Here is a 14,412-nt window from a genome sequence, read left to right as displayed (position 1 = left end):
GTCGCCCACTGTAACACAAACAGTCGAAACCTTGTGAGAATTTAATTGTTATATATATTTTATTATTTTATTGTTTCCCTTCAACGTGACTTTACCGAAAGAACCAAGAATATAAATCACTGCAGTCATGAAAGCTTTAAATCAAAATTCATACAATGTTTTGTAAAATTTTGTTTGAACAACTGGTTCTGCTTCTTTAATGATGCCCACTATTATCATTACATCTGGTCAATGTGCTTCTCTTTTGTTCATGGCTGCAAAGGGCAGTCGTTAATCCATCAAGTGTGACATCTAGAATATCATCATCCTCAGATATTTTTGTGCATATGGTTTATTCCTTTGTTGCTATAGAGATCTGTATAAAATGCCTCGTCTAGTTCTATGACTGACTATGATATTATGGTTCCAAGGTCTCCGATTTGTGATTTACAATGAACCGTTTTTTTCCACTTTCATGCTCCAAATGTTTAATGTACGATCTTCAATTACTTTTGTGTTGCAATCTCATGGAAGGTTGTTGATCATTTAAGGTAAACTAATTCCACTGCTATTTTCTGAAAAGCAATGTTTTCAATAATAGGTGACCGAAGCACAATTTCCAATATTTATAAATTACACGCATTGTATCGGCATGTACATTTGATTAAATAGCCAAATTTATTTGAACTACATTAATTACAGCATATACTTCCACAACATACAATTATAACTCTTAATATATGTTTAAGATGAACGGGCCTAGGATGGTATCATCCACTTCAAATATATTTTGTAAACTTAAAGTACCATTGTTGCTGATTTTTTAAGTGAATAGCTGTTATATTCTTGGTTCTTTCGGTAAAGTCATGTGACTTTACCGAAAGAACCAAGAATATGAATCCCTGCAGTCACGAAAGCTTTAAATCAAAATTTAATAGTTATTACTTTAATTTCATGGTAAAAAGGATTTGGTAAGCATTGATGTCACAAAAGTGCAAAAAAATTCTGCAAACATGACAATACATGTGTGTGATATCAATGTTTAGTGGACATGCATTATTATATACAAACATGAGGACTCACCACAATCTGGATGAAGTCATCTGGAATAATGAGATCCCCGTTTTGGAACCAGCTAATAACTGGGCGAGGTCTTCCCTCCGCTTGACACTCCAGAATTATATCATCACTCACACTTGCATTTCTATTTTCTGGACCATGCAGGATGCGTGGGGGTTCTGTGGAAGACGCATATAAAACCATGAGGAAACATTTTATCCATTAGAAAATACTATAGCATATAGACGTGGCAAATGTCTTTGTGTTTTGTATTTTATATATCACAATCTGAAATTAAGAAATCTGGTTTGGAAACGAGAGATATATTAATTTTGTTGGACAGACAGGATTGTTTGGGACACACGTGATCTGATCCCAAATCAATTATAAATCATAACATTTATTTGAAAGCTTGTGTTAAATGTAACAGTTATTGGTTAAACATATCAATGATGAAAAATTAGCTTTGAATAAATTGGCATGACACATACCAACATCAGCCCTGACTGCAAATACTTTGCAGGACCCCCCTTAAAAAAGTATTGAGACTCGGCAAGGCATTCCTAGGTAAACAATGCATTTCTGCTAAGTGGCAATTCATTACCGCTGCATTAAAAATATATATATAAACTATGGTACTGCATAGAGGACGCTGGTGGTACACGCCTGTAAGGGTTGGGATGTCAAGGTATGGCAGATCAGACACATTCGTGTAACTCCCTACATAAGGGTGTCGAGGTACCAACTCCTTGCTTGTCAGAGTATTCCTGTATCCTAATTTGTATGCATCTATACGGGGATGTCCCCTAGAATAAGGCATACATCATACTTAGGTACCACGCCCGCTAATGCCAATTATAGTTGTCTCTTGATATCCTACTGCTGTTTCAGTTAATGTATAAGCTACCACAAATGACAAATTGCAAAGTTGAAATCATAGGATGCCTACAATAATCCACTTATCCATCAACACAAACTTGGTCATGCAATTCAGTCTCCTGCTACCAATGGCAATCCCTATTCCTGCCTAATCCTTCAAATCCGGTACCCCCCCCCCCATACCCCAGTGCAATACTAAATTGGGGCATGAGTCAATCGATCTAGTTTCACTTATTCCCAAAATGGGTGATGTTCTGTCTTAGCTTACCAGCAAGTATGTCTCGCTTCCTGGGCTGGTATAGTATTCTGACATTACAATGTCCTATCCCGGTTCCAGTCTTGCTGTTAATCTCCAGCCTTCATCGTCGGTATACCCTCTTCTTTGTACACCAATATTTCTTCGTTTCGGTAGTCAAAATGCCACTCAACCCTGGCTCCTAAGCTGGAGAGGTACGGCCAGCAAGCCAACTGTTCATAACCACCACAGTGCCTAAGTGAACTGAATACACGTGGTTAATTCTAATAATATTTAAGCCAGTATGGAAAACTCTCATAATTGTCACGGTGTGGTGGTTGGTGGCTGTAGCAAGTTAACAGGTTTTCATCAACTCCTTTCACTGTTTGTATGGATGCCATGAGTTTACTTGAGCCTTACCTGCTTTTCGTAATAAATTGATTACCCGGGGTCTCACTACCCCGGTATGGTTAACATTGGCCTCCTTATGTCCAATTTGCCATTAATAAAAAAAATGTGCAAAAGGGCCCAATTCTCTGTTGTGATTGGCATTAGCCTCCTTGAGGCTACAATGCCTTAGATAAAGTTATTATCACACTTGGAGTCCCACACCCCGAAACTAGAGTGCCTTTAGCCATCGCTTGAAGAAAGACATCGTGATGTTGCACATCTCCAATGGCAAGGACAGGGTTGAATCAATCATTGGCTGGTGAAAAAAACTCAATAAAGCTGTAAAAGTCAAGGACAGGCAATCTTCGGTTTACGCGCTTTTGTAGTACACCATTTTGGAATAATACGTGCTTTGTGTTTTGACCTTTTATTGACATACGCGAGGCAATTTTCGGAATAACGTAATCTGCAATGCGATCATACGCCACCCTAGCCTGGCACCGTGACCCAACGGCGTTGCTAGCAGCCAGTGTGGTACGATAACTAGTGTACTAAACTGTAGAGCATCTCGCCGAGTGTACACTAGCGTTCTGCCCTTTGTCGCTTTCGTCTTCCTGCCTCCATCCTCTCCACAACGCAACTCAAGCGTAGTTACAAGTAAGTAAGACTGTATTTCTTTATTTTATAGGAAGTATATTAGAGTTTGCATGATTTTATTTTAAATTTAAAGTATTATATTGTATGTATATGTATTGATATAAGCTAAGGTAATACAGGCGATTATGTCTGCGAGTGTGAGTGAAATTGCCTAACCTCCTCCTTTACATTTCGATTTAAAGCTTTCGTGACTGCAAGGATTCATCTTCTTTGGTCCTTTCGGTAAAGTCACGTAGAATGAGAATAAAATAATAAATTAATAAAATAAAATAACACAATAAATTCTCACGACGTTTCGGCCACAACACAAGTGGCCTTCAGGTGAAAGGGACAGGCCCTCAAAGAAGATGACTCCTCCTTTACCATTATTTATTATGGGAAAATTGCTTTTAACATACGCGATTTTGAGATACGCACGCTTTTCCAATGACGCATCTATCGCGTATGTCAAGAAGTGCCTGTCGTTGCATTTTAACGGTTTCACCAAAACTCGTGTAACCTCTGAAAATTATCTAAATGTATTGCTCATCACACATAACTGTGTTTAATGTCTCAGAATCTGAATTTTTATTTTATTCAGAATCTAAATCTTTATCCTGGAGGAATCTGATGAGGTATGCATCTCTTTTTCACAATGTCCAAATAAAAGAAAAACCGATGAGTGCAAAGTGTACGAAGGGTAAGCATGTCACTAAAATATATAAATACAAAGTAACAAAGTATTTAAGTACAAATTGCAAAAGTACATAAGTTCTTGCCAATTTTTCAACACAATGCAATATTTTTTACATCATTCAGTAAACACATGCTCCATTGTCATAATTTTTTTTACTTATATCGTATATCCTACAATATGCATCCAAACTACATACGCAATTCAGTGGAAAGATGTTTCCAGAATATACACCTTTTGGCAGAATTTCGGGAAATTGTTAAATCTCATTGTGCATAAATTAGGCTGTTGTCTCAGCCCTCATCCGGCTTAGATGACTTGATTAGTCAATTACAAGCAAATATCCATCAAATTTGTACAGTATACCCATTCACCATAATTTGTGTCTGTGCATAAATTGTGTGTGCAAAATGTACAGAGGAGACCCTTGATTATCGTGGGTGTTATGTTTTTGGAAAGTGCCGCAAAAGCCAAAACTGCGATATTCAATACCTAAGCCTGACCTGTAAATAATGGGGTTAGGTACAGGGACCACCAAAAATAGACATGACAATTGAAATCATTACTGTACTGAATGCCAAATAACCTAAAAACAAAGTTGTTGAAATAAACCCGATACAAAAAAAATCCTAGACAATAAATAGTATGGTAGTTTAAACACTGAATATAGTACTTACCGATAATGATCTAAAGCATGTATTTGTCCCGAAGTGGTGGGGAGTGGTAGTGCTACGCTGCACTACGAACCCGGCGACCCGAGTTTGATTCCCACTCATGCCCAACACGAGTGACGATTATCTGAATCGGTCCTGGGCTTCCCCTAAGTCGACTCAGCCTCAAATGAGTACCTGGTGCGGTGTGTAAGCATTGCCACCGGGGAGACATGCAGCCAGGTATGGTGCTGGCCACCCACCACCCTCGTGTTCCGTGCTGGCCTCCATAGGTGCTCGCTCACAGCACTTGCCTCAACAGGCTGTGTTACAAGATATAATATTGCCCTACGATGGTGATAGGTGTAATTAAAACATTCTAGCTATTGGTTATCGTGTATACACAATATATTATACAGCCACGTCTCGCTTAACGAGCGTTTCACCTTTCAGACCCAACATTTCCTGCTCTTGAACGAATTTTTTTTTTAGGTGAGAAAAACTAATGAAATTGTATAGTAATGTAATAAAATATAATAACACTTACCACACATGGAGAACCACTGCTTGCAGGTGGCTGTCCTCAAGTGTCTGCAATTTTAATTAGCGCCGCCAGCCACCCATTACAATGCCACCACAAGGCCCCCGTCCCTCGTATAAAACACGCGAGTCGGCAGCACAGCTGGTAATTAAACATCTGCGGGCCTCCATGCGCCCACTGCCGCTATCGAATGCATTTGATCGATTGGTGGTGTCTGCTCGCTATGTGAACATTTTGCTTGTTTTGCGAACAAATTGATCTAATCTTGATTTGAAGCTTTCGTGACTGCAGGAATCATTGTGGCCTAACCCAAAAATGTATTATGAATCAAAATATTGGTTGCAGAAAACTACGTGTGAGAGTTCCTTTTAATGTTATCACCTAGAAGGTGGCGCTGCTGGTAGCAGTTACCTTGGCTAGACTGGTTGGGGAATTGTATCCTTTGTGTTTATCTCCACATTCACAAGGAGATGATGGTTTTCTTATGAATGCTTCCATTCTACGAACGTTTATTTTGGCTAGAACACTCAATGAGAACAAATATAGCTCTGATAAGGAAATATTGTGGGGTCTCATAGATATTCCTATGGCGGTTACACGACAGGTCCAGACAGGACCATAATACGGATAATCTGTTTAGCTATACAGTCATACATAATTAAAGCGGACTGCTTCTAAGTCTCATTGCATAATGTCTGAGACAGTGTATAGAGTTTTGTTATGAGGTGAAGTACAGTGTATAAAAATCCAAATGGTGATATCGGGAATGAGATTGTCTTCATTCAAACTGACAAAATCCAAATCGTCAGAGATGTGACGCAAATTGCATTTCATCATAGCCAGATAATGCAAAACTACGTAATTCCATTAAAAATATAAATAGTTATCAAAGATCTGGGTCAACTAATGGGTTATTTGATAAGAACTCTCAACAACTGATTAAAATGCACAGAGGGAAAAAAATATATAAAATGGATGTTTGAAGCTTTCGTGACTGCAGGAATCCATACTCTTTTGTTCTTTCGGTAAAGTCACGTAGGTATAAAATAAAATAAATCACGACGTTTCGATCGCAACACAAGCGACTGTCATCAGGTGTAACAGCGACAGCAGGAGAACTGCTGACATAAGAGGATCTAAATTGATCTCAATTCAAATTGCTCGTTTTAGAAAATTCTCGTAGAAAGAATGCTGGTTAAGCGACAGGCATGTACTGTAAATTTTGATTTAAAGCTTTCGTGACTGCAGTAATTCATATTCTTAGTTTTTTCGGTAAAGTCACGTTGAAGAGAAACAACAAAAACGTCGTGATAATTTTTTATTGTTTTATATATATTTTGTTATTTTGTTGTTTCTCTTCAACGTGACTTTACCGAAAAAACTAAGAATAGGCATGTACTGTGTTTTAAAATTATGTTTGTAGCAATATAGTGCAGTGACGTGCAGTGAGGTCAATGGCTGGGGAGGCACTGGCTAGTGTCAGAGCCAGATTCACACACTGAGGGGGGTGTGGCCTCACGGAGGGGGGCGTGGCCTCACTGAAGGGGGCGTGTTAGACACGTCCCCCTCAGTGAGGCAGATGTGATAGCTGCCTCCCCTGGTGCTTTTTCATTGCAGTTTCATGACGAGACCAGCGAGCCTAAATATCTTTATACACATACGTGAAATAAGTTACCTGGAGTATGGAAGGCGAGGACATGAAATGAAGGGGTCTACAAACATCACATTGGCGACATACTGAGATAGTAACAGGCACGCGCTTATTGCCCGCGCTCCATCCAGTTACTGAGGAGTTGCGTAATCAGAGGGGAGGCTGAGCTCGTCGCTGCCTCACCTCTCGTCTCTTCCTGTATTTGCAGCGGAGCTCCGTAAATTTGGCGTTTTGACTACAAAAATGATTGGAATCGTACAGAAATGACATTTATAACACAGATCAGTGGAAAAATCTTAATATTTATTTTATTTGATTATTCTTTTTTAAAATGTTCGTAACAGCTATTTTCATTGGATTATGACAGGTGAGGCTCTGCCTCCCCTGCCTCCCCTGCCTCCCCTGACCGCACGTCCCTGGTGTAGTGGCATCGGGATGCCACTGCATGCCACGTAAGGCTGGCCTGTGCGTGGAGCAGGAGACACGCTGCTCACACCACCGACGGCACGGCAGTTGTGCGACATTGCACTCCGTGTGCAGTGTCAGCCCCTGGAGGCTAGGGGGCGAGAGCGCCTGGAGCGGCGCAGGGGTGACAGGGGGCCATGGCGCACTCCGGATGAACCTTAGGGCTGGTGGCCGGAGGTACCGGGGGTGGGGCCTCCAAAGAGGGGGGCTGGGGGACCCGGGGACCGGTTCCAGGGGCCTCTGGAAGGGCCGAGAAGGGAGGCGTGCCTAGGGGCGGAGGAAGCCCCGGGACTGGGAATATAAGCCGGACCCCTGAACGGGTCCGGCTGCTGTTGTTCATCTGAGGATGTGAAGACGTCCTCCTGAAGAAGAAGCCCCGAAGTCAAGACCAGGACTCGAGCCAGGGTCTGGGCTTGAAGGCCTCCCCCAGTTGTGTTAGGGCTAGTTAGCCCGGAGGGACAACCTCCCCAGGTTACCTTCTGGAAGGGGCAGCTATACCCCTTTGTGTTAGCGAGCGTTGTTAAAATAAACGTGTTGCCTCCAGAGAAGCCTCGCTCTTCATTTATACCCACTACACATGTAATTATCATTGTACAATGGATTTTATTTAGAGCATGACAGTGCAAACTAGTTTATTTGTAAATGCCCTAACCACTACAATGCCCCGCACACACACATAGAAACTCAAATTATGTTTTCAGGTTTGTCTACTGAGAAAATTCGCAATTAGAAAGTTGTACATATTATGTACATGACAAAGTATGCATGTGCACCCCAAATAACGGTGTAATGAAAATTATTAATTGTGATCAAATAAACGTCATCATCAATATGATGGCCTTGGGAGAAATACAACTATTGCTGGAATGGTAGCCATAATTGTCAACATGCAGATTATGTATTGGATTGTTATAATAAAAATAAATATAAACACAAGACTAATTTAAGTTTTACATAACTAAATCCATATTTCTTTAACACATTTATATCAAGGCCTGTTTTCCTTACCAAGGACGGTGAGTTTGGCATAAAGCCGCTGAGTTTCATTTTGGGCCTTGATGATGCAGGTGTAATCTCCTGCGTCATCTTCCTGGACATTATCGATCCTCATGATCCCCCCAGCCACCACCGAGAATCTCTCACTGCAAAGCCACAGGTGCCAGAATTAGCGTTCCTCATTAAAACAAAAAAATCACAGTACCATCGATGTATAAACCGTTATTACAACAAAAATAGTCTACAATTATAATGTCATTATAACAGTGACGTTAACGCATAATGGAATAATAAATGAAGGATAACGATATACATTTATATTAATTAACATCCAAAGTATAATGAGAACAATTATATGTTAATTCATTCTTTGCTAATGGAGCTCAATGATAATTTCCGATGTAGATTATTGTACGTCTGAAAAAGATATAAGCAGAGACATGACATTTCATCCTATTTTGGTGCCACAAAAATGTGTTGGGAAAAAAATGTCCAGGGAAGTCTATAGGCATGATATTGTCATTACTAATTAAGTTTAGCACTGGTACTCACATTGCACACGAGGGTGCACCGTGGCTATGTGCGTTTAAACATGATTAAATTCATGTTCAAGTAATGTGTACATGTTTTATTGTCTGCCCCCTTCATTTTCTCAGGTCACAGTGACTTATGGACACAGAATTCTCCATCAATTAAGTTTGTAAACATGTTCTAGATTTGAAGCTTTAGTGACTGCAAGGATCCATACTCTTTGGTTCTATTCGGTAAAGTCACGTAGGTAAAAAAAATAAAACAACAAAAATCACGATGTTTCGGCCACAACACAAGCGGCCTTCATCAGGTGAAGGGACCAGACTGTCTCGAGGACAGAAACGTCGTGATTTTTGTTGTATTATTTATTTATTTATTATATTTTTCGCCTACATAACTTTACCGAATAGAACCAAAGTGTTTGTAAACATGTTGTTCTTTTGAAATGTTTCTTTTCTACAAAATAGCGGACAGTGTGCCGAGGTGATACTGTATGCTCTCAGTACCCGATTTCATGCACTCTGGTAAGCGTGCACTTCTGTCCCTTGCTATAGCCTTTCCAAAGAGATTGGATAGGCACAAAATAGGTTTTGCATACAATATGGTGTGCCGACATGATGGCTCAAAAATTTAATAAAACATGCATATTAGTATATATGGGGGGGGGGGGGTGTTATTAAAAAATATATAGGCCTTCACCAACCCTCACTAACCTGCGTGGGGAAATATGGACAAAAAATGTCCATGCCTACACGGCAATAATACATTAACTGATAATAGAAATATAACATGTGATAGTCCCTTAAAGCGTTAAATGCGCTCTGAAAAGAATTGATTTGTTTTACCTTGGAACACCTTACTGAGTCAAGAGGCTTCAGGAGAGTCCTGCTAAATAGGGATGTTTGGATAATTTCAATGAGTGTTTGGCTTCTTGTGGTACAAAACCCACCATACATAGGAGGGGGTGACACCCAAGCTCTGCATAGAGAGATTCAAGAAAGCATTACTGTGCTTCCATCTCCTGGCCACTTTCCAGTCAGCCCCAACCCTACATAACCTGGCATCTACAAGCAGTCTCTCATTCATTCCTAACCAGGCTCAAACCTTAGATTGTAAATTCAACATTGTTGTTCCTCCAGGGGATGAGAACGATAACAAAAATATTAGTCTTGGGGATAAAAAATAAATCTCACCCATCCCCCCCACCTACACTTAGGCTGTCCATCGCTAACGATGATAACTGCGGAGAACAGCTAGCATTTTCCTGCACGCCGGTGGGATGAGAGCCCAGCCCTTGAGTGGAAGCATCGGTCCCACTGTGGGCAAGAGTTGCTCGCCTGCTGGATGGGATTTGTGTTGTGCCATTGCTGGTGTTGATGCTGATAGACTTTCTTTTCCCTTTTCTCTTCAACTCTCTTGACCAAGTCGGCTACAGCACTTCTCCACTGCTTACGGTTCGCTGACAGTTCGTCCTATGTGTCTACATTGATATTGGCTGTCTTGAGGTGTCTTTTAAGGACGTCCTTGTAACGCAGTTTTTTGGCCACCAGGAACACGCTTGCCCTCTGAGTCCACCAGAAAAAAATATTTTAGGAAGCTGATGTTTTGGCATTCTCGTTACATGCCCTGACCGTCTGAACTGACAGGAGGTAACTGTTGCCTCTACACTGGGAATTCCAGCTCTAGCCAGCACCTTGTTGCTTGGAATTCGGTCTTGCCACTTGATCTCCATGATTTGTCTTAAATGTCTCAGCTGTAGGCTCGTCAGTTTCTTCAGGTGTCATCTGTTTCGTGTCAACGTTTCTACAGAGTAAAGCAGTGAAGGAATTACTAATATTCTGTAGACCTTCACTTTGGTGGGCATTTTGATACCATTGCTGGGACCAAAGACGCTTATTTTGGCAACCGAATGCCTTAGATGCAACTTGAAGGTGCAATGAGACCTTTTTCACATTTTCCATGGTGTAAAACATGGATGTGTCCTGCGACTGATACCCTACCAGTTATGTCATCATGAAACTGTCTGATGATGTTTACAAAGTACTCTGGACATCCGTTAGGCTCTTGGAACTTCCCAGATTGTGTTTGTCCACCGTGTCGAAAGCCCTTTGAGAAATCGACAAAAACCACAAACAGATCTTGGTGCTGTGCCCCTGCCGCTTTCTCTTGTATTTGTCTAAAGGTGAAAATCATGTAATTTGTTCGTCTTCCTGCACAAAAGCCAGGTAACACTCGCTCCGCTTTTTCAGGAGGATCTTGGCAAGGATCTTTCCTGGTATTGACAAAAGAGAGATACCACGATGGCTTCCACTGTCTGATCTGCCACGTTTGTGCTTGTATATTGCAATAACGAGTGCATCTTTGAGCTGCAGGAGCTCTTGTTTTTTTACCAGCGGCAACTGTAGAACGTGAACAGCCTGGGCTTCAGTTCCGCACCTCCGTGTCTGTACACTTCTGGTGGAATTCCATCTTGTCCAGGAGCCTTGCCACACTGGTGTTCTTCATGGCTTTCTCCAGCTCTTCCTTATTGATTGCGTGGTTGAGAACATCTTGCAGAGGCAATTTACTTCGCTGACTTGGTTGAGCAAAGTGAAGAAATCCTCTTTCCATCTCTCCATATCACACGCACCTGTCAGTAATTGGCCTCTATCAGTACTTCATGTAGGTAGGATAATCTTTGTTCTCGGACCCATCGATTTCTTTGAGAGCATCGTACATCCCTTGTGAGTCAATGTAGCGAGTGCATCTATTTCATCTGCTTTGGTGCTCCACCATTGATCTTTAATGGCCCGTATTTTTAATTGCACTTCTGCTTTGCTAGCATTTAGTTTGGCTCTGGAGGTAACTATCTGCTTGGAAAGGTGATCCGTGTAAAGCTTTTTTTTTTCTTTGAGGAGTAGACGTTGCTTCAGTTGTTGATTTGGTTTGTTTTCTGTGCCAAAGGCTTGTTTTATAAGTTTCCAGCTGAGCTTGTATTTTGGGAGACTTGAGCTTCTGTACATCAAAATTCTTAGGTAAACAAGGAGCTTGTTTCTTTCTGGGAATGGTTATATGCAAGTTGCAGACAATTGTGATAAAGAAGTGGTCTCTTGAACACTCAGGTCCACGCAAGGCTCTAGTGTTTAAGATGTCTTTCAAGTCCTCATGATGGGTTATGGTGTTGTCAAGAAGGTGGTAATGATTGGATCTAGGGTGCATCCATGTAAAATAGTGCTTATCCGGTTGGTAGAAATGTGTTTGTGATTAACTGTTTGTGTTGTGCGCATAAGTTAAGCAGTAGCTCTCCATTTGAATTTCGGTTTCCTTTACAGAATGAGCCAAAAACGGTTTGTACTTTGAGAATTTGCTGCCAACTCGCACATTAAAGTCACCAAGTATGAAGTGCTCTGATTTGAAGCTTACGTGACTGCAGGAATCCATACTCTTTGGTTCTTTTGGTAAAGTCACGTAGGCATAAAATAAATCACGACGTTTCAGGCGCAACACATGATGACGGACGCTTGTGTTGCGCCTGAAACGTCGTGATTTATTTTTATTTTATTTTATACCTACTTTACCGAAAGAACCAAAGAGTATGAACAGCTTGTCCGATTGAGGTACAGATTCCATGACACTATTTAGCATCGAGTAGAATTCTTATTTGCTCTCATTTGAGTGTGTCATTGTTGGTGCATACACACTCATCGGTGTTAAATAGCACCCAGTTCGAGGGAAATTAATAGATATGAATTTTGGTTAGCGAGATGAGTTTATACGCAATGTTGTTGTTGATGGCAAAAACCACACAAGCATCTCTTTCTTCACGAGTCTTCTCAACCCAGAAAACAGCGTGCATCTTCAAACTCTAATTCGGCTCTGTCCCTTTGTCTCTTGGAGGGCTGCAATATCAATATGATGACGAACTAAGTCTACAAAATAGCTATCCTTCTTTCAGGTCGACCAGAAGCAACCCTGTCAAGCAGTGTCCGGACATTCCGGGTAGGAATTTGTATTGTTTCCGTTTTTCTTACTGCATGTTTGAAGGCCCGTTGGCTGTGGTTGCCAACCACGTTTTGAAAAGTCTGAGCCGCATGTGTGCATGCAGAGCTTTTGTTAACAGTTCCCAACTAAAGCCTGCTGCTACCACATCCACTCCATCGCCAAATGACTTTCTCTGCTCTCCACGCCTTGCACGGTGCTTAAAAGAAGCTCTCGTCGTGCCCTCAGCCGCCCTCTCTCTGGTCTCATGTATTACGGTCCAGTGATACACACAGAGTATAACGACTGAGGAATCCATGACTTTCCCCGCAGTAGCCACGAACTGGCCTTGGTGCTGCCATCCGTTGACTCCATTGATGGTGTTCTTCCACATGCCAGTCAGATGCCACGCCACTGACCTATAAGATTCATCTGCCAGTCATCAATCAGTACCCTGCTGCCGACGCCGGCGCCTTCGCCGTGACCGTGGCAGGGGGGCTAAGCAGGTGTTGGGCCTTACCCAAGGGCCGCCTGCAAAGCTAGCGGAAGGAAGGGGTGCTCTAACGTCTTGTTCATCGTAAGCCATGACCTATGCCGCTGCCCAAATTCCCACACCTAATCATACATGTATACTATATATATGTGAGAGCAACAATGGTGCGTGGTAATTAAATTGAGCTGCTCATCATATGGCCAAATATCACAATATTATTATTTTTTAATCATAGATTGAGCATTACCATCAAAAAAATCAGTTCCCCCATTATGGCCAATTGTAATGAATTAAAATCCTCGTGGCTGTCATACAGTCAGCACATTAAATACTATAACTCCTAAAAACACCTTGAAAGATCCGTATCTCATTATGCCTTCTTCAGGGTTATATAGGACTCTTTAAATTCAGCTGGATCTACCATTCTATTTTTACAATATTTTGTTGTTTTTCCCCCAGACCCTAAGCACTGTCTAAATGATAAAAGTACTTGATATTAATATTAAATAATTCTTTAAACTGAATAAGCATAGATAATATGCTGTATATAAAATCACTTTGACTGGAATATTTGTATTATGTTCCTATATACATATTTTTGTAAAGGGTGCTCGTTTTAGATGTTTGTATACCTTGCAAATGCGTACACCTAAAACGATAAACAAAAATTCCAACGTGAAAGGAAAAAAAATTACGTATGTAAAGGTAAAAATACAGTCCTGAAATGATTTTCTCACGTCACTGCTCGTGAAAAGGCTTCTACGAAGAGGGTATTTGGCCTACTCTTCCACACTGGTCAGATGTCTTGGAAGAGGTGGGAGTCCCCACACTTTACCCCATCATACATGACTTGATAAAGTTTGGTGTACCAATTTATATTGCTGGATGGACAGATGGGGTATGAAAGAAAATCGCCCATTGTTTCAACTGTAATGCCAGTTGAACCGGCAAGTGTAATGTGCTTATCATTTAAACCATGGCGTCATCCTATATATAAACATATATTCTAATTTTTCATTACATATTCAAATATTGAAATTAAAATAGTCAAAAGAAGACGTTAAGTTGATGGTGCACCTGAGGACTGACTCGGTGCCTCGGGTCCAGTGTACACTTGGAGCAGGAAAACCCGCAACCACACATTCCAGTGTGGCTGTGTGTCCAAGCCTCACACTGACATCCACTGGGTGCCGCAACACCACGCACAGGCGGTTTGATTCCATTTCTGCTTGGCACAGACATACACGCAAGCACAC

At 41.2% G+C, this 14,412-nt stretch overlaps 1 protein-coding gene across 4 annotated transcripts in view; it reads right to left on the bottom strand.

The window, feature by feature from the left end:
* LOC103091688 (neogenin) overlaps positions 1–14,412 on the bottom strand; it is a 267,517-nt gene that overhangs the window by 144,125 nt on the left and 108,980 nt on the right. For all 4 annotated transcript variants that reach the window (XM_032947567.2, XM_032947655.2, XM_032947737.2 and 1 more), the window contains exons 4-6: positions 14,234–14,381; positions 8,188–8,321; positions 1,063–1,217 (exon numbers count right to left, since the gene is read on the bottom strand). In XM_032947567.2, the coding sequence (XP_032803458.2) occupies positions 1,063–1,217; positions 8,188–8,321; positions 14,234–14,381 (437 nt within the window). The remainder of the gene's footprint in view (positions 1–1,062; positions 1,218–8,187; positions 8,322–14,233; positions 14,382–14,412) is intronic.

The sequence above is a fragment of the Petromyzon marinus genome, chromosome 1, assembly GCF_048934315.1.
Source record: "Petromyzon marinus isolate PM22_M1 ecotype Great Lakes invasive population chromosome 1, UKy_Petmar_22M1.pri1.0, whole genome shotgun sequence".
NCBI classification, from domain to species: Eukaryota; Metazoa; Chordata; class Hyperoartia; order Petromyzontiformes; family Petromyzontidae; genus Petromyzon; species Petromyzon marinus.
This window is presented reverse-complemented; position numbering and strand designations above follow the sequence as displayed.